Below are 18,380 nucleotides of genomic sequence, written 5' to 3'. Positions count from 1 at the left end.
AGGGGAAAAGATATTGTTCTATACTTTCTATTTTTAGTATTTCTTCAAAATCTGTTACATTGTCTTCACAAATGGAAAATCCTGAATGTGAAGTCGGATTGTTTGCATTGTTCTCTCGCATGGCTGTTGACTTGATAAAAAGGGATTGAATTCGATTATCAACTGATTGCAAGCTTTCAACTTAAATTCGTAAATAACCACTTAAATTCTTGTATTCAATTGGGCAATAAATTAGAAGAATATATAATTTTCTACATCCATTAAACATATCCTTTTAGTTTTGTCGTGCATGTTAAACTTAGATATTATGTTTAGCAAGACTTAATCCTCTTTTAAGTGTAATTAAACCCAAAATGGTGGTGTTTTTTTTACCAAGAATTACAATGTTTAACATTTAATAAAGCCATAAAGGTGACCCACGTCTAATTAATAGCTTAATTATGCTGAGACATTATCAAAATGGAGAGAATATTTTCATGGTCATCCAATCATTTGCGGGGATGATTAGATTCATTTATGAGTTATTTTTTACTAAAAAGTAAAAAAAAAGAGAATATTCTATTTTTCGTTTGATAAGTGTACTTCCTGAATTTGTTTATGTTGGAATTGTGTCCAAGTCAACACAGAAAGGGGAAAAGGAAGGAAGGGAAGAAGGAATAAAAGGAATTACGAAAGTGCTTAGAAACAAAGCAAACCCAGCTTACCCAAACCAACGCTGTTTTTTCTTTCCCTCCTTTCTTCGTATTGGTTCCTTCTTCTCAGATCGCTAATTCTTCTTTCGATTCGATTCGCTTCTTCGTCCATAGTTAGGATTTGATCTCGCCGCCGGCATGGGTCAAACGTTTCGTAAACTGTTTGATTCCTTCTTTGGCAACACTGAGATGCGGGTACCCTAATTCTCCTCATTCTCTACTATTTTTTATTACCTTCCATATAATAATAATTATTATCATGATTGATGATTGATATTTCTTCATTTAATTAATATAGCTTGCCTTTCAGGTTGTTAACAAATATGTTTGGTTTGCGGTCATCATGATCATTTTCAATTTTGGATGATTTATTTATATTACAATTTGCGCGCAATACGAATCGTGATTATGTTTGGTTTCTTGTTACATGCTACTCTTATTTATTTATTTTTTCTCATTTTCCTCTGAATTCCATTGATCCGATTCAGGTTGTGATGCTTGGTCTTGATGCTGCTGGAAAAACAACTATACTCTACAAGCTGCACATTGGAGAAGTTCTATCAACTGTTCCTACAATTGGTGCGTTTTCCTGTATTAATAGGATCCTTATTATTATTCCTTTTTGTTGAATATAAATTGAATTTGTTGTTTGGTCCTCTTGCATCTACTCGGTAGTTGCTAAAGGTAAAAAAATGTGTGTTTTTTATAGGCAAACAGTGTTAAGCTTCTTCAATGTTATTTATATCTTATCTACTGCTTCAGGTAGCATGTATATGTGAATTTTTTTGGGTAAAAAAATGTTTGGTGAATTTTTTTTCTTTTGGTAATGGAGCTGGCTGGTTTCAGTATAAACTAGATTTTGTTGCAATCACTATTGGTAGGGATGATAACTATTAGTATGTATATGTGAATTGAATGGATGGAAGCATGTTTGAAGATTTCAGTTTAATAATAATCTATACATTATTTTGGACTTATAATTTTGCATGGCTTTGCAGGTTTCAATGTGGAGAAGGTTCAGTATAAAAATGTTGTATTCACAGTTTGGGATGTCGGAGGTCAAGAGAAATTAAGGGCACTTTGGAGGCACTATTTTAACAACACAGATGGTCTGGTAAGGATTAGTTTACGTTCGTGTTCCATTTGGTTTCTCTTGTGAAATGTTACTTTCTGTTACATTTATGGAAGAGGACTGACAAGCAAGCTAGGGGTTTAAAGTGTGATACTGATATGTGCATGTTTATGCAGATATATGTTGTCGACAGTCTTGACCGAGAGAGACTTGGGAAAGCAAAGCAGGAATTTCAGGTGATAAAAATAAAATCCAATACCATACACACAATGTTATTCCAACTAGAATTTGAATTGATCCATGGATTACTTGCAGACAATCATAAATGACCCATTTATGCTCAACAGTGTCATCTTGGTGTTTGCCAACAAACAGGATCTGGTATGTCTTTGTTACTTATTAAGCTATGGTCTTTAGGCCGAATGACCCAACATTTAAGGGTAAAAGAAGTAAAGATAAGTTAGAACCAAAGCGTTTAAATTGGTCGAGTTTGTTGATAGTCAATAATAATAATTATGCTATAGTGGTTAGCAGATTGTTCTATATTGGCATGTGCACAATGTAATTAATTCATATATCACTGTTGCAAGTATAGTAGTCTTCTTCATTTACTGGTATTAGTGAAAGTAAAAATAGTTCAAATTAGTCACTCTGTGAAGGGTTTGGCTCTAAAATCATTTCCAAAATTTTTTTTGATTTGAATGTGGGGCCAAACTAATCTGATCTCCTAAGATATTTGGCATGGTGGGTTATCCTTTTGTAAGTTTTCTTATGTAAAGACTGTTAGCATTGATAGTGTATACGACTCCATCAAACCCTTCTTATCCCAGTATCTGTAGTCTCGTTAATTTCTTCACTTTCATTGAAATCGACCTGCACATCTATACATTTATCAGTTTCATATAATCTTAGACTACTGTTCCTGTTGAACTCCAACAATTTATGGGGTTTTGCCGAACTCCAACAATTTATGGGGTTTTGCCTTTTTTCTCAAAGTGAGTTTATAATTGTGAATATCTTATTTTAATTGTTCAGAGAGGAGCAATGACACCAAGGGAGGTATGTGAAGGATTAGGTCTCTTTGACCTCAGGAATAGAAAATGGCACATACAAGGCACTTGCGCGCTTAGGGGAGATGGCCTTTATGAGGGCTTGGACTGGTTGTCCTCAACTTTGAAAGAGAGACAGGCTGCTGGATACTCTTCAATAGCACTAGGAACCTCATCCTTCTAATTTTCCAGGTTTGAACTTTGATGAACTACCGTCTTTCATTCATGACTTGCTTTCGCATATATTTGTCATTAACTTAAATTAAATGTGTATTTCTCTATTGCAGGTATTTTGGCCTTAGGCTTTGGCGATTGATGCCATGATGCATGGTTGTAGGGTTTGGCCAGTTCATTCTAAAATGTTGTGAATGTTAATCAAATTTTTTTTAGACTCACATCTGGAGCTCGTGAGGTATATATAGTTGGTTCAACTTTTCAGGGTATTTGAGATATGACTTACTCAAATTATAGTAAGTTTGTGAATTAACTAGATTCGGTTGCCGTATTTGAACCCTCTCATTTAAGTGCTGCGTGGATCATTTATTCATTCTCCCCTGATTTCCTCCTTGCTCTGATTCTGTGTGTCTGTATCTGCATTCCTCAAATATCATTACCCTATAAATAATTATTCCGAGTTTCTGACACAACATTGGGAGCTTGTCATGATCTCTTTGTCGCCAACGTTGTTAATAATTTTTCATGTTTTGCTTATCGGGTGAACCAGCCTCTATTTTATTTATTTATTTTTGTTTATCATGTTATGCCACACTCTACTATCTCGATACTTAGTACTATCTAAAAGAACAAACATCAAATAATTTTGATTGTTGGAATCTAGTGTAGAATGCCACGCTCTACCGTAATTGAGCTTTTAATTTGCGCCGTGCGAGTATACATTTTGTTATTAAAGAGAGAAATAATGTTCCTCATAGGCTCATACAAATATACAATAATTTAGAAAGTGTTGCTACAATAATGTGTGTAATTACTAATTACTAAGAGCCTTTTTTTTTTGTCGTGAAGACCTATATTAGCTCAGAATGTCAGAATGAATTGATGGTTCGAAAATACAAGAAAAATGTTTAAAATGTGTAAAAGTCATGTGGATATCAGGGTTCTGAAAATCAGATTGTTTGGCCGACCAGACTGATCCGACCGTGAATGGAAAGTAATTACGGTTCGGTTTATCATATGAAACTGCCTATCCAAAAATCGGGTGCGAGTCGTTGAACATGGTCAGTGACTTGGTGATGCACGGTCCTCGTGTCCTCATTCTCTCCTGAGTCTTCAAAGGAAGCATAGTTGTAAAAATCAGACCGGACCAGCAGGTTCGATCGGAAAATCGATGAATCGGACCCTATACCGGTGAGACGGTCCGACCGAACTGCTTGGGAGAAAATATTTTCAAAATGTTTGAAGTAAGGTTCGAATCCTTGCCCTCAATGAAACCAAAAGGCTCCACAACCACTAAACTACTATATTTTCTATTTAATTTAATGTAAATTATAATAAATATAGATACTTTCATCAAATAGTTTATTTTTATTTAATTTATTTTAATTTTAATTATAACTCACTCATTCTTAAATTAATTATATTTTTATTTAATAATAATTATAAACTCATTTATTTTTTATAATTATTTAATATCTATTAATATTATTTTTTAATTAATACTTGTAGCATATAATAGTATAAAAGATATAAATTAATTAATAAATTATTAAAATTTAAAAATAATAATTATTTTAATATAAAAATAAAATAAAAATATTTATGATAGAATAAAAATAATAAAATATTTATTGTTTATATTCTATATTATTTTAAAATAATTTGATATTTTAAAATGTTAATAAAAATATATATTTTAAATTTTAATTTTAAACTTTTGATATTTTAAAATATTTATTGTTCTGACAACTATGAAAGGAAGTGTTTCCAGTTTTCCCTCCAAATCAAAAAAGAAACCCTAGTTACAGTGGCCTCCCCCACCACCCACTTATTGTTGCCGTCCGTTCGTCTAACTGTCGCCGCCGGTCGCGCGATTGCCACCTGGTTCGTCGTGCTCGAAGGCCCGCCACAAGTTCGCCAAAGCCAGAATCTCCAGGTCCTGCTACGCGGCTCTTCGCCCGTCGTCCTCCGTCGCCAGCGTTCTTCGCCAGCTTCCGTCGTCCGTTACTCTCCCCTCGCCGAAGGTAATGCCTCGATTCTTTCCCTTAGTCAGTCCTCAGTGCGTGTTCTTGGAATCTTGGTTTGATTGGATTTGTTGACTTGGCTCCCTGTTTGAGCTTCTTGATAAATTTTAATTTGATAACTCTGTTACTGATTGAATGGATAATGTTGTCTTACACACTTTTCTTCTCTCGTCTAGCTTCTGTTCTCCTACCGCTCTGATCATGGATGCGATCATGGAGCTCGGCTTTTTCTCGAGCACTGTCTCGGCCACCTTGCAGCTTGTTAAGAAGGAGCTATTTGTTATACTTGGTGCTGACGAAGAGCTGAAGAAGCTGGAAAGGACCCTGCTGAAAGTTCAGGTTCTTTTTGATAGTGTGAAAGCAATGCAGCACTACCCTCTCGATTACAAGATGCAGCAACTGTGGCTTCATGACACTCGGTGTGTGTTACTTGATGCTGAGGACTTAATGGATGAGATTGCCTTGGCAATCTCAAGATTTACTCCCGATGACCTCATTGAGGGTGATGAAAAGCAGTTGAGAAACTCTGTCTTAGGTAGTCTTAAGCTTAATATTCCATCCTCCATTGTTAAGATGAGAGAGCAACTGGAGGATATTGAGAGGAAGGCGGATGCCAATTTTATGAATGAGTTGTACAGAATCAACCAATTTCAATCTATAAGCAAGCTGCAATCCAGTTCCCTGGTAGATGCATCCTGTGTAATTGGAAGGGAAAATGACATGGAAGAAATTCTATCGTTGTTGGCTAATGACATGACGAATGAAAATTTTTCAGTCATTGCATTAGTGGGAATGATGGGAGTAGGAAAAACTACACTAGCCCAGTTTGTCTACAACAATGATCGTGTGGCCGACAATTTTGAATTAAGAATCTGGATCTCAATTTCTGGTGATGAAGATGCAAAAAGAATTACAAGATCGATTGTTGAAGCTGTTTGCGAGAAAAGCTTTGAGTCGTCTGATATGGATCAAATTCAAGTTACACTTCGAAAGGTACTCAGGGAAAAGAAAGTTTTAATTGTACTCGATGGTATGTGCAATGAAGATGAAAATGATTGGGAGATTCTTTGCTTGCCATTCAATGTTGCTGCTAAGGGGAGCAAAATTTTGGTTACTACACAAAGTATGCTTGTTTCAGAGATGGTTGCTACTGTTCCTATGTACCATGTGCGCACTTTGTCTGATCAAGACTGCTGGAGAATAATAGAGAAAGGAGCATTCTCAAGGCTTATTCCGGATGATTCCAAACGCTCGGTGTTGGAGGAAATTGGATTCAAAATTGCACAAAAATGCAATAAATTACCATTGATCGCAAAGATGTTTGGAAATGTTTTGCGGTTTAATCACGATGAAAAGAAGTGGGAAGCCATATTGAAAAGCAAACTATGGGAACTTCCAGCATCTCGAAATATACTATCAGCAGTGAAATCGAGTTATGACCGGTTGCCTTCCTATTTGCAAAGATGTTTTGCTTATTGTACCATTTTTCCTCCAAATCATAAATTCAGCAGACATGAGTTGGTCAAGTTGTGGGTATCTGAAGGCTTCATTCAACAAAGCGGAGTAAGAAGTGCACAAGAAATTGGTGGAGAATATTTTGATATCCTGGTTCAGAGGTCATTTTTTCAACTCTCACCAGTGGATCACGGTAACCATCAAGTATTTAGAATGCATAACCTCATTCATGAGTTTGCTGAATTTGTTTCTGATGGGCTGTGTATTAGAGTGGAAGATGGCATGTCATCGCCAATTTCCAATTTTAAAGATGTCAGACATGCATCTTTAATCTGTGACGACGTTCAAACAGAACACTTGAACATTTTTAGTAAATGTGATCGAATGAGGACTCTTATTTTGTTTTCTAAGGGTGGTGTTACCCCTGTCAACATCCCTAATGATTTCTTTGGCAAAATCAATTTCAGTTATTTGAGGGCTCTAAACTTGAGTTTTTCCAAGATCAGAGAGATACCTGAAATTATTGGGACAGCAAAACACATGCGCCATCTTGATGTGTCTAGCACTTCTATTAAGAAGCTACCTGAATCAATTACAAATCTGAATGGGATGGAAACGCTTAAGCTCAACCACTGCATCTACCTACTTGAATGGCCCAAGAACATGAAGAATCTTACAAACCTTCAGCACCTCGAAATTGACCTGGATACACTGAAGCGGATGAAATCTATGCCATCCGAGTTAGGAAAATTGATAAATTTACAAGGTTTATCTGCATTCATGGTGGCTAAGGAAAAAGGACGACGCATAGAGGAACTCAAAGATATGAATTATCTGCATGGGTCCTTATGCATAACTAAGCTTGAAAATGTCTCTGATGCAACAGAGGCTGCCACAGCCAACTTGCAAGAAAAGTCATATTTAGATACGTTGGAGCTGCAATGGACTGATGCTAAAGATGACAGAGAAGGTGTGTTAGCCAAACTTGAACCTAACGAGAAGATCAAATATTTGACCATAGAAGGATATGGTGGCACCTTGTTTCCAGGTTGGATAGGCAGCCCAAAATTTTCAAAGATCGAGAAGATTATTATAAAAAATTGCATTTGTATGGTTTTCCCGTTTCTTGGCCATCTTCCAATGCTGAATGATCTTCATATTGAAAAGATCAGTAAATTGCGGTACGTTGACTGTGAGCCTAAGGGAGACTCTCCTAGTTATCAGTCTTTGCGAGCTCTTACAGTATGCAATATGCAAGACTTAAAAGAGTGGGGGGTGTTGCAGGCGGGTGACATGGCTAAGCTTGAGAAAATAGAATTTTCGGAATGTCCCGAGCTTAAATGCTTACCAAGGGGACAACTACCAAGCTCGGTGAAATGTTTAATCATCAGAAATTGTAACAATTTAAAAGCTCAATGTATGATCCCTGGGAGTGAAGATTGGAACAAGATACAGTCAATCCCTAAAGTTGAGATTGACTAGGAGGATTGGCAGCGCAACATCTGATATAGGACAGATAAATGCCAGGTAGTAACTGCATATTTATCATCATGAACAGCATGATTTTCTTTTAAATTTATACTTGTCTTCATTGTTAGTATTGATGTTAAAAGATTTTGACACTCAAGGGAGCAGACCTTAGATAAATTCAAAGTTATTTGTATCTGCTTTGAATAAAAAATCTGATTTCTCTGTAGCACACCCTTCTCCATATCAGTTATGTTATCTTTTATTACTTATCCTTTGATTCTTGCTTCATCTTTATAGAATGGAGCATAGGCGTATAATTTATACCAAAAAAAAAATAAAAACAGTATGCTTTTGAGCAAACCATACTTGAAACTGCATGTAGTAAGGGTTACAGACGTGACCTACCTTCCTCCACTAGATTGTTTGATGATTTTGCAATTGGGTAGTTTTAATCTTGAAATAATTTGTCAAAAAAAAAAAATTGTAGCTACAATCAATTCTTGAAGACTCTTGTTTTATCAATCTGTCAATTGAATTCGCCTTTTACCCTTTGTAAAAGTTGCATCTGATTAATTGTCATTATAACTGCTGATTGTTCATGTTTTATATGGTGTAACTACAGCCTTGTTGGATGGAGAATATGCTGCAGCAAGTAACTCTCTTTATTGGCCTAAAATCAATGAAAGACTCGTAGGATTATCAGATGCTGTGATGAATAACAGTTGCCCTGTACTTAAATGAACTTGCTGAAGCAGAGATGCTTGTCAAAGAAAGAAAAGGTTAGACTCCGATGCAACCACCCAAAATTTTTGCATAATTTGTGATTTATCTAAAATCAGGATGTTATAATCATTTTTTTTGTGACTAGATGTTATAATCATTTTTTTAGTGCATGTGCATATCTATATTACACATTTATTTTGGATCAAAACTCGTAAATATTAATGATAAATGTTAAGTGACAAACAACATACTTAAAATGTTTTGAAAACAAGTTAGTGTCTAATAGCTATATAAGAAATTTTCCTTTTGCTCTAAGTCGCCCAAAATTATGTCATATACTTGTATGCTCTATTATATTTTTATTTTTATTTATTTAGGTTTTTTTTTTGAAATATCTCCCATTTTCATTTTTCTATGTTATATATATGTGTGTTTTTTTTTTGGGACAAGTATTTTAAATGTTTTTTTGTAATATATTTTTTTGGATTACTCTTAATTTGTAGTTTTACATATTTATTTTTAATTATCTTTTATCTATCATCATTATACATCTGCTCTACTTCTACTATGTATAATGTGAATTGAGGAAGGATTTGGTGCACATAGCATTTTTGAATTTATATTCCTAAAATACTCTCTGTCATGTATATTTATAAAAAAGAAAAGAAATTTTCTAGGTATTGTTAAGATTGAAACCTAAGAACTTTAGACTCCAAAAGATAAAACCTAACAACTTTAGTTTACCATGAAAAGTATCTACTATCATCTTAACTAAACTCACAGGTATTAATGTATACATATTTAATAAATGAACAGTTGAATTAATAGGCACTAATGGAGATATGTGAGTTCTGAGAGTTTTTGTGTACCGATTTCTTTTTCTAAAATATTTTTCATCGTATATAACATATAAAATAAAAAAACTCACGATCTTATCTAATCCCACACTTGTAAATATCACACATATTTTATGACTAGAATTCTAGAAAGATGAATTAATAGACATGCTCGTGTTACATATATAATGGGGAAGGATATAGAAGGATTTTGGTGCTCAAATTTCGTTTTCTAAATTCTCTTTCATTATAGACAACTTATAAAAATATTTTTCGTACTATTTGATTCATGAAAAATACATTTCACAGTTTTTTTGTAATTGTTACACAGTGTTGCTGTCCATGCATTAGTTCCGTTACTTTTTTTTAATTATATTTTTATTTTTAATATCAGGTTGAAGCATTTTGGTTTGTGATTATCGTTGTTGCGCTAGATGCAGGGAGCAATTATTGGTACTACAAGAGTACAAGGCATGTAAAAATTGTTTCAAAAAAGTAGATATTGGACAAGAATGTTATTGATTTTGATTAGATAAGCTGTGGTTACCATGTGAATTTCAAACTCCATTTAAAGTTGCATATACTATTTTGGTTTCTTAGTTAAAATCTATGGTATGCACCATAGCCATAGGTGTAGACTTGAATCGATTATGGGACTGGCAATTTACTTAAACAATGTATTATTGATGTGAGTTTTGATAGATATGTTTTCTAATAGGTGGTTTCTTAGGTGAGGGAAATATATTAAGGACCTTTAATCCTTCTAAGCTCCAAGATATTTTTAAAAATTATGAAAAATATAAAGGTAAATTTGTAATATTAAAATTTAATTTATTAAAAAAGTTCCCAAATTTTTGAATTTTCTAAACTATCCTATCATTCATCAATTTTAGAGTGCACGTCAACGCTACCCACCTCCGTAGTTCCATGGTCGCTATCCTCTCCATCCTCCAGCATTCATCCTCTCTGAGAATTTCCTTTCCACTTCGTCATTACTGCCACCTCTTACACCTCATTCTTCTGCACCAGCTTCTCCTCTTTTCCTCAGTGGAGAGCACGTAAACGTGCAATTGCGATGAAAAAACACACATGGTTTTTGTTTTGTGGGGGTACAATAGAAAAAGTAAAAGAAAAAGAAATAAGAAAAGAAAAACAAGAAATTAATTCCAATGACATAGTCAGCCACTCTAACCATTAATATTAAATATGAAATTTTCATATCTAATAGTCCAATTCTACTAAGTAGTGTTTGAAAATTATAAGAGAATGGGATCTCAATGCCACAATTTTAATTTGTCATTCTTTTGGGACCTTAACGTAAATTATAAAAGTTATATAAAGAATGACAACCACAAATAGAATATTTTGAGTTGGTCCTCCAAGTTCCAACTTTTAGATTTCCCCACCAAACACAATGGACTTTCAAATTTAATAATTAATAGTTTGTACTGTGATTTTTTTTGTTTTTTTGTGTTAGATGGATTAGATATCCCTCTTAAGCATGATAAATTTACCGACATTACACTCACATACGTAATACTTAAAAATTTCGTCCACCATAATGTTGTCTAGTCAAGTTTTAAATTGAGGTGCACTTATTGCAAGGCATAAATGATGACTATACTAGTAAGGAAATGGATCCTGAAAAAAATACTTAAAAAAATAAAGTGTCTTTAAGACACTGTACCTATGATGCATAGACACTTACACGGACGTAGAACACGATACGACACAGGATACGTCGATATACTAATTTTAAAATCTTAAATGATACGGGGACACGCATACATATAAAATATAAAGTATTTTTTAGATAAATCGTAATGATATTTTGATATTTTATTGATATTAAAATATAAATTAAATTTTTTAATTATTTTTAATGTCTTATTTTAATTATATTAAGTATTTAAAATATTTTTTGTTTTAATAAATAATAATATATACTATATCTAAATTTATTTTAAAAATATATGTTAAGAATAAGACTGGACACGCTGACACGTGATGGTATTTAGGTGTGTCCAAATGTGTTCGGAGAAAAACTTTTTATTTTTTATTAAAACACGGTTGAACATAGCAGACATGCGTATTAGACGAGTATCAGTAAGTGTTGTGTCCAAAATGTGTTCGACATGCACACGTAAAAGCTCATCAAAATGTATGTGCTTCATAGCACTATACACCGGATTATCAAAACAATCAGGATTAAGGAATTTCTTCATACATCAACTGTATCCTATAATGTTCTTCGCCTTGTCTTTCCCTTGCATCCAAACTACGTAGCAAATTGCTCCACTCAACCTAGAGATTTTAGACAAAAATTGCTCCTTCTAATTGTTATGCTACATCAGCATCTAAGGCTTGGTTTGATAAAAATTTTTAAAGAGGTATTTATATTTTTTAAAAAACAATCTCTTCATCTGTATTTAGTAAATTAAAAAAATTATGTATTTGTATTGGTTATTTTTAAAAGATAAAAATATTTTTAAAATTTAATGTGAAATTTTTAAAATTTGTGTTTAAAACTAAAAAATCTAATATAATTTTATACATTAAATAATTTTTAAATTTAACTTTTATATTTATTATGGTCCTTTTTAATTTTAAAAGTTGTTTTATCCAACATAATTATGGTACTTGTACTTATCGAAAGCTGTCCAAGATAGAAAACCAGGTCCAAAAAGATTGAAAGTGTTGTGATAAGAATGGGACGTGGATGCCCATTCTCATGTGAAACTCACTTTCTCAAGGAAGAATAATATTAAATGAACGTTGAAATTATATCCCTTCATACATGTATAAATAGAGGCCTTTACTTCTAAGAAAAATACAGTCAATAATAACAACGTTCTCTCTCTTTTTTATATTCTCTCTCCTTACAAGTATTTTAAGTACTCCTCTCTCTTACTTTTATATATAATATTAGTAAATATATTAATCATCTCTATTATATTGAGATAGTAATTCTAGTAAATATTACTACTTGGGTTATCTAATTATATTTCCATATTTTATTTGTTACTTCTTCCTTATTTATTTAGTTATTTTATAACACGTTATCAGCACGAGACTCTGATCAAATTTTAGGAAGACTCCAGGTAACAAATTTTTATTATGTTGAAACCCTTTCATCTTGAATATAATGCTCTTGATATATTTGGAAATAATTATTTATCATGGATATAGATGTTGAAATCCATCTTGATTCAATGGATCTTGAAGATACCATTGAGGCTGAAAATAATACATCCCAAAAGGATAAAACCAAAGCCATAATTTTCCTTCGTCGTCATCTTGACGTATGATTGAAAAATGAATATCCCACATTAATAGATCCTGCAGATTTGTGGAAAGACTTTGAAGAAAAATACAATCATGTGATACTTCCTCAAGCTCAATATGTTAGGAAAAAATTTTTGACCTTCCATGTCTCGAATGTGCTCCTACAGCAGCAGTATCGAGAAAAAGAATTTAAAAATATTCTGAGTTAATTTCTTGCTTTCTTGTTGCTAAACGCAACAATGAGTTACTTTTGAGAAATCATAAAGTGCGCCTAGCTGGCGCCGCCCCATTTCTTGAAGCAAATGCGGCAAATTATAACCCCAGAAGAGGTAAATGGCAAGATTTTGATAACAAAAAAAATTATGGAAGGAAAAATAAATTATGTTCACAAGAAAGATCTCACCAGAAGTGGGATAAAGAAAGAAATAATGGGCAAAGTATATCAATTGAGGATAAATGCTTCCGTTGTGGTGGAAAGGACCATTGGTCACGTACCTGTCGTACCCCAAGACACCTAGTTGATCTTTATCAAGCATCCTTGAAAAGGGATGACAAAGAAAAGGAAACAAATTTTTTTTCAAATGATGAAAATTCCACCACTCATTATGATGTATCTAATTTCTTTAAGGATTCTTAAGGTAATATTGGTTATTTGATCAATGATGGAATAGTTTGATATGTGTATGTGTTTGTTAAGTATTCATGTGAATAATTTGACTGTGCATGTACCTCTACTCATTTTATAATTATTATTTATTTTTGAAGAAAAATGGTAAGGATATATTTTGAAGATATTTGCCTTGCGGATTGTGCAAGTTCGCACATTATTCTTAAAAGTGATATATATTTTACCCATCTTGTGCCAAAAGAAGAATATGTTAATACTATTATTGGCTCAGGCAATGTGATAGAAGGCTCCGGAAGAGCTATAATTTTGTTTCCTGGAGGAACAAAATTTATAATAAATAATGCACTATTATCTACCAAATCTCTGAGGAACTTGTTGAGTTTCAAAGATATTCGCCGAAATGGATATCATATTGAAACAATGAATGAGAAAATTCATGAGTATTTATGTATCACAACTCATGATTTAAATAAAAAGGTTATATTATAAAAGTTACTCTCACTTTCATCTGGGTTGTATTATACCAAGATTAGTGCAATTGAGTCACATGCCATTGTAAACAAGAAGTTTACTAGCCCAAATGAATTCATAACTTGGCATGATAGATTGGGTCATCCGGGAACAACCATGATGAGGAGAATGATTGAAAACTCTCATGGACATTCACTAAAGAACCAGAAGATTCTTAAATCTAGTGAATTTTGTTGTGTTGCATGTTCTTAAGGGAAGTTAATTTTAAGGCAATCACCAGTAAAGATTGGATTTGAGTCTCCTGAATTTCTAGAAAGGATTCAAGGTGATATATGTGGACCTATTCATCCACCATGTGGATCTTTTAGATATTTTATGGTCCTGATAGACACATCTTCGAGATGGTCACATGTGTGCTTATTATCTTCTCGCAACCTGGCGTTTGCGAGATTACTGGCTCAAATTATTCGATTAAAAGCACAATTTTCAGAAAATCCAATCAAAGCAATTCGCCTTGATAATGCTGGTGAATTTACTTCCCAAGCTTTTGATGCTTATTGTATGGCTAATGGAATAAGTGTTGAACATCCAGTAGCTTATGTTCACACACAAAATGGGTTAGCAGAATTACTTATTAAGCGCCTCCAATTAATTGCTAGACCCTTGCTTATGAGAACAAATCTCCCAACCTCGGTTTGGGGGCATGCTATTTTACATGCCGCAACACTTATTCGTTTGAGGCCAACGAATTACCATCAGTTCTCTCCTATGCAATTAGCTTTTGGCCAGCAACCAAATGTCTCCCATTTAAGAATATTTGGGTGTGCAATATATGTTCCCATTGCACCACCTAATCGCACCAAAATAGGACCACAAAGAAAATTGGAGATATATGTTGGATATGATTCTCCCTCTATAGTGAGGTATCTTGAGATACAAACGGGAGATGTATTTAAAGTCCGGTTTGCGGATTGTCATTTTGATGAATCAAAATTTCCAACATTAGGGGGAGAGAATAAGCTTCCTAAAAAGGAACTTAGTTGGAATGCATCCTCGTTGATGCATTTAGATCCTCGATTAGGGCAATGTAAACTAGAAGTTCAAAAGATTATACATTTGCAAAGAATAGCAAATGAATTGCCTGATACATTTTTCGATACAAAGAGGATAACCAAATCTTATATACCAGCGGAAAATGCCCCAAGTCGAATTGATGTCCCAATAGGACAAGTAGCCACTGAAGCAAATTCACGCCAGAAGCGTGGCAGGGTGGAAAATGCCCCAATTCGAATTGATGTCCCAGTAGGACAAATAGCCACTGAAGCAAATACACGCCAGAAGCGTGGCAGGCCTGTCGGTTCCAAAGATAAAAATCCTCGAAAGAGAAAAGAGGTAAATAATATTCCTGTTGAAAAAGACATAGTAGAGACACCTGCAGTTGTCGAAAATTCTGATATAGTTTTAACGCCAGAAGACATTTAGGTACCTGAAAATTGTGAAAATGACGAGATCTCGATAAATTATGTCTTAACAGGAGAGAAATGGGACTGACATAAGACAATTGTCAATGAAATATTTGCATATAATGTGACATTAAATATCATGCATGAAAGTAAAGATCTTGATCCAAGATCAGTCGAAGAATGTCGACGAAGGAATGATTGGCTAAAATCGAAAGAAGCCATGAAGGCTGAATTAGACTCACTTGCAAAACGTAAAGTCTTTGGACCTGTAGTCCGTACACCCGAAGATGTAAAACCTATTGGATACCGATGGGTATTTGTGAGAAAACGAAATGAGAAAAATGAAGTTGTGCGCTACAAAGCCCGACTTGTGGCACAAGATTTTTCACAAAGGCCCGGTATAGATTATGAAGAAACGTATTTTCCTGTAGTGGATGCGATAACATTGCGTTATTTGGTCAGTTTATCTGCATATCATAAACTGCATATGCATTTAATGGATGTGGTAACAGCCTATTTATGGCTCATTAGACCGGGATATCTATATGAAAGTCCTTGAAGGACTAAAGATATCTAAACCATCCAATGAATATTCGCAAGGGTTATACTCAGTCAAATTGCAAAGATCTTTATATGGTTTGAAGCAATCTGGATGAATGTGGTATAATCGTCTTACTGAGTATCTGGCCAAAAACGGATTTAAGAATGATGATATTTGTCCATGCGTTTTCATAAAAAAATCTGCATCTGGGTTCATTATAATTGCTGTGTACGTTGATGATTTAAATATCATTGGAACTCCTGAAGAGATTCCAACAATTATAAAAACTCTAAAAGAAGAGTTTGAGATGAAAGATCTTGGAAGGACTAAATTTTGTCTCGGCCTGCAGATCGAGCATACAAAAAATGGGATCTTTATTCATCAAACAACATACACAGATAAGATCCTGAAAAAGATTTTATATGAATAAGTCACATCCATTAAGTACCCCAATGATCGTAAGATCTTTGGATGTGGAAAAGGATCAATTCCGTCCTAAAGAAGAGAATGAAGATATCTTTGGTCCTGAAGTACCATATTTTAGTGCTATTGGAGCGCTAATGTATCTTGCTAGTAATACGCGACCTGATATATCATTTGCTGTGAATTTACTAGCAAGATATAATTCCTCTCCAACCAGAAGACATTGGAGTGGAATCAAACATATCTTTCGATATCTTCATGGAACGGTTGATATGGGATTATTTTATCCCTATGGATCCAAGTCACAACTAGTTGGCTATGCAGATGCCGAATACTTGTCTGATCCACATAAAAGGAGATCTCAAACAGGGTACCTGTTCACATATGGTGGTACAGCTATATCATGGAGGTCCACGAAATAGACAATAGCAGCAACCTCCTCTAATCATGCTGAAATACTGGCGATTCATGAAGCTAGTCGCGAGTGTTTTTAGTTGAGGAGTCTGATTCAATATATTTTGTCATCATGTGGACTGATTGATCATAAGATAGCTCCAACTGTCCTGTTTGAAGATAATACAGCATGTATTGCTCAACTTAAGGGTGGATACATCAAAGGTGATAGAACAAAGCATATTTCTCCTAAATTCTTCTTCACTCATGATCTTCAAAATCAAGGGACAATTGATGTCCAACAGATCCGTTCAAGTGACAATCTGGCAGATTTATTCACAAAGTCACTCCCAAAATCCTCCTTTGAAAGATTGGTACATGAGATTGGGATGCGCCAATTTCGAGACATTAAATGATGTCGATAAGAGGGGGAGACTGTACTCTTTTTTTTCTTGGTCAGGTTTTTTTTTCATTGGATTTTTCTTGACAAGGTTTTTAATGAGTCAGTCTCCATCATAAAGGATATTGTACTCTTTTTCCTTCACTAAGGTTTTTCCCACAGGGTTTTCCTTTAGTAAGGTTTTAATGAGGCAATAATCCTAAATGGGCATCTAAGGGGAAGTGTTGTGATAAGAATGGGACGTGGATGCCCATTCCCATGTGAAACTCACTTTCTCAAGAAGGAATAATATTAAATGAACGTTGAAATTATATCCCCCATACATATATAAATAGAGGCCTTTGCTTCTAAGAAAAATACAATCAATAATAACAACGTTCTCTCTCTCTTTTATATTCTCTCTCCTTACAAGTATTTTAAGTACTCCTCTCTCTTACTTGTTATATATAATATTAGTAAATATATCAATCATCTCTATTATATTGAGATAGTAATTCTAGTAAATATTACTACTTGAGTTATCTAATTATATTTTCATATTTTATTTGTTACTTCTTCCTTATTTATTTAGTTATTTTATAACAGAAAGCCCATCCAATAAAAGTGGCTTCTTTTACGGCTGCTATAGCTTTCATAAGCCATTTTCAAAAAGTAAAACGTTTATCAAACTAAGCCTTAATCGTGTTAATCGTTATGTCACTACTTAGGGTCCGTTTGGGAAAGTTTGAAAGTTACTTTTTTCGACTTTTGACTTATAAAAAGTTATATTAATAGTGTTGATACAATTTTATATATATATACTTTTAGGGACCCGATTCCATACTCTTCTATAGTTTGGAGTTTTGAAACTTCTTTATATTATTAATACTATAATATACGTTGGTGCAATATTTGGGGGAATATTTTATTAATGTAGCATTTAATGTACATTGATAAGATCACTAAGCAATTAATATATTTTTTGTAAAACTACAAAGTACAAACCAATGTTCTGAAAACCGGTTCGAACCGGCCGGTCGAACCGATTGAACTGCGAACCGATGAGAAATACGATTCGGTTATATGCTAAAACCGAAAAAAATGAAAACCGTTGTTGAACCGCTAAACCGGCCGGTAACCGGTCAGTCGAACCGAACTGGGACCCGGCCGGTTTTTTTCACTTTGCCCAAAAACGCTCAAAACGCGCCGTTTAGCATTCAGTAACCCCAACCTTACCCGTTACCAACCCTAACTCACTCCAACACTCTCTCCAATGGCGCAGCAGCAGACCCTCCCTCGTCC

At 34.1% G+C, this 18,380-nt stretch overlaps 2 protein-coding genes across 3 annotated transcripts; both read left to right on the top strand.

Moving 5' to 3' along the window:
- The first annotated feature begins 607 nt into the window (after positions 1 to 607).
- Positions 608 to 3,363, top strand: LOC130969444 (uncharacterized). 2 transcript variants are annotated; one of them, XM_057895166.1, is made up of 7 exons: positions 608 to 887; positions 1,181 to 1,271; positions 1,691 to 1,806; positions 1,941 to 2,000; positions 2,080 to 2,145; positions 2,800 to 3,005; positions 3,101 to 3,363. In XM_057895166.1, exons 1-6 carry the CDS (start codon positions 831 to 833, stop codon positions 2,995 to 2,997), a joined length of 588 nt encoding a protein of 195 aa, XP_057751149.1. In that variant the 5' UTR covers positions 608 to 830; the 3' UTR covers positions 2,998 to 3,005; positions 3,101 to 3,363. The 2 variants fall into 2 exon arrangements, with proteins under 2 accessions (XP_057751149.1, XP_057751150.1); XM_057895167.1 differs by having other exon boundaries at positions 611 to 741.
- Positions 3,364 to 4,773: 1,410 nt separating this feature from the next.
- LOC130969880 (putative disease resistance RPP13-like protein 1) lies at positions 4,774 to 10,146 on the top strand. The gene is made up of 4 exons (XM_057895785.1): positions 4,774 to 5,011; positions 5,188 to 7,993; positions 8,559 to 8,715; positions 9,890 to 10,146. The coding sequence occupies exon 2, from the start codon at positions 5,213 to 5,215 to the stop codon at positions 7,946 to 7,948; it is 2,736 nt and encodes a 911-aa protein (XP_057751768.1). The 5' UTR covers positions 4,774 to 5,011; positions 5,188 to 5,212; the 3' UTR covers positions 7,949 to 7,993; positions 8,559 to 8,715; positions 9,890 to 10,146.
- Positions 10,147 to 18,380: the final 8,234 nt, after the last annotated feature.

Source organism: Arachis stenosperma, chromosome 3 (assembly GCF_014773155.1).
Source record: "Arachis stenosperma cultivar V10309 chromosome 3, arast.V10309.gnm1.PFL2, whole genome shotgun sequence".
NCBI classification, from domain to species: Eukaryota; Viridiplantae; Streptophyta; class Magnoliopsida; order Fabales; family Fabaceae; genus Arachis; species Arachis stenosperma.
The sequence above is the reverse complement of the archived record's forward strand: the minus strand, read 5'-3'. Positions and strand labels throughout refer to the sequence as shown.

What these genes read in the sequence shown, in the direction of transcription:
- LOC130969444 (XM_057895166.1), top strand. Translation starts at nt 831, where the DNA reads ATGGGTCAAACGTTTCGTAAACTGTTTGATTCCTTCTTTGGCAACACT. An exon ending in TTGGCAACACTGAGATGCGG is followed by an intron (nt 888 to 1,180) that starts GTACCCTAATTC and finishes GATCCGATTCAG; the next exon opens with GTTGTGATGCTTGGTCTTGA. An exon ending in TTGCCAACAAACAGGATCTG is followed by an intron (nt 2,146 to 2,799) that starts GTATGTCTTTGT and finishes TTAATTGTTCAG; the next exon opens with AGAGGAGCAATGACACCAAG.
- LOC130969880 (XM_057895785.1), top strand. Translation starts at nt 5,213, where the DNA reads ATGGATGCGATCATGGAGCTCGGCTTTTTCTCGAGCACTGTCTCGGCC.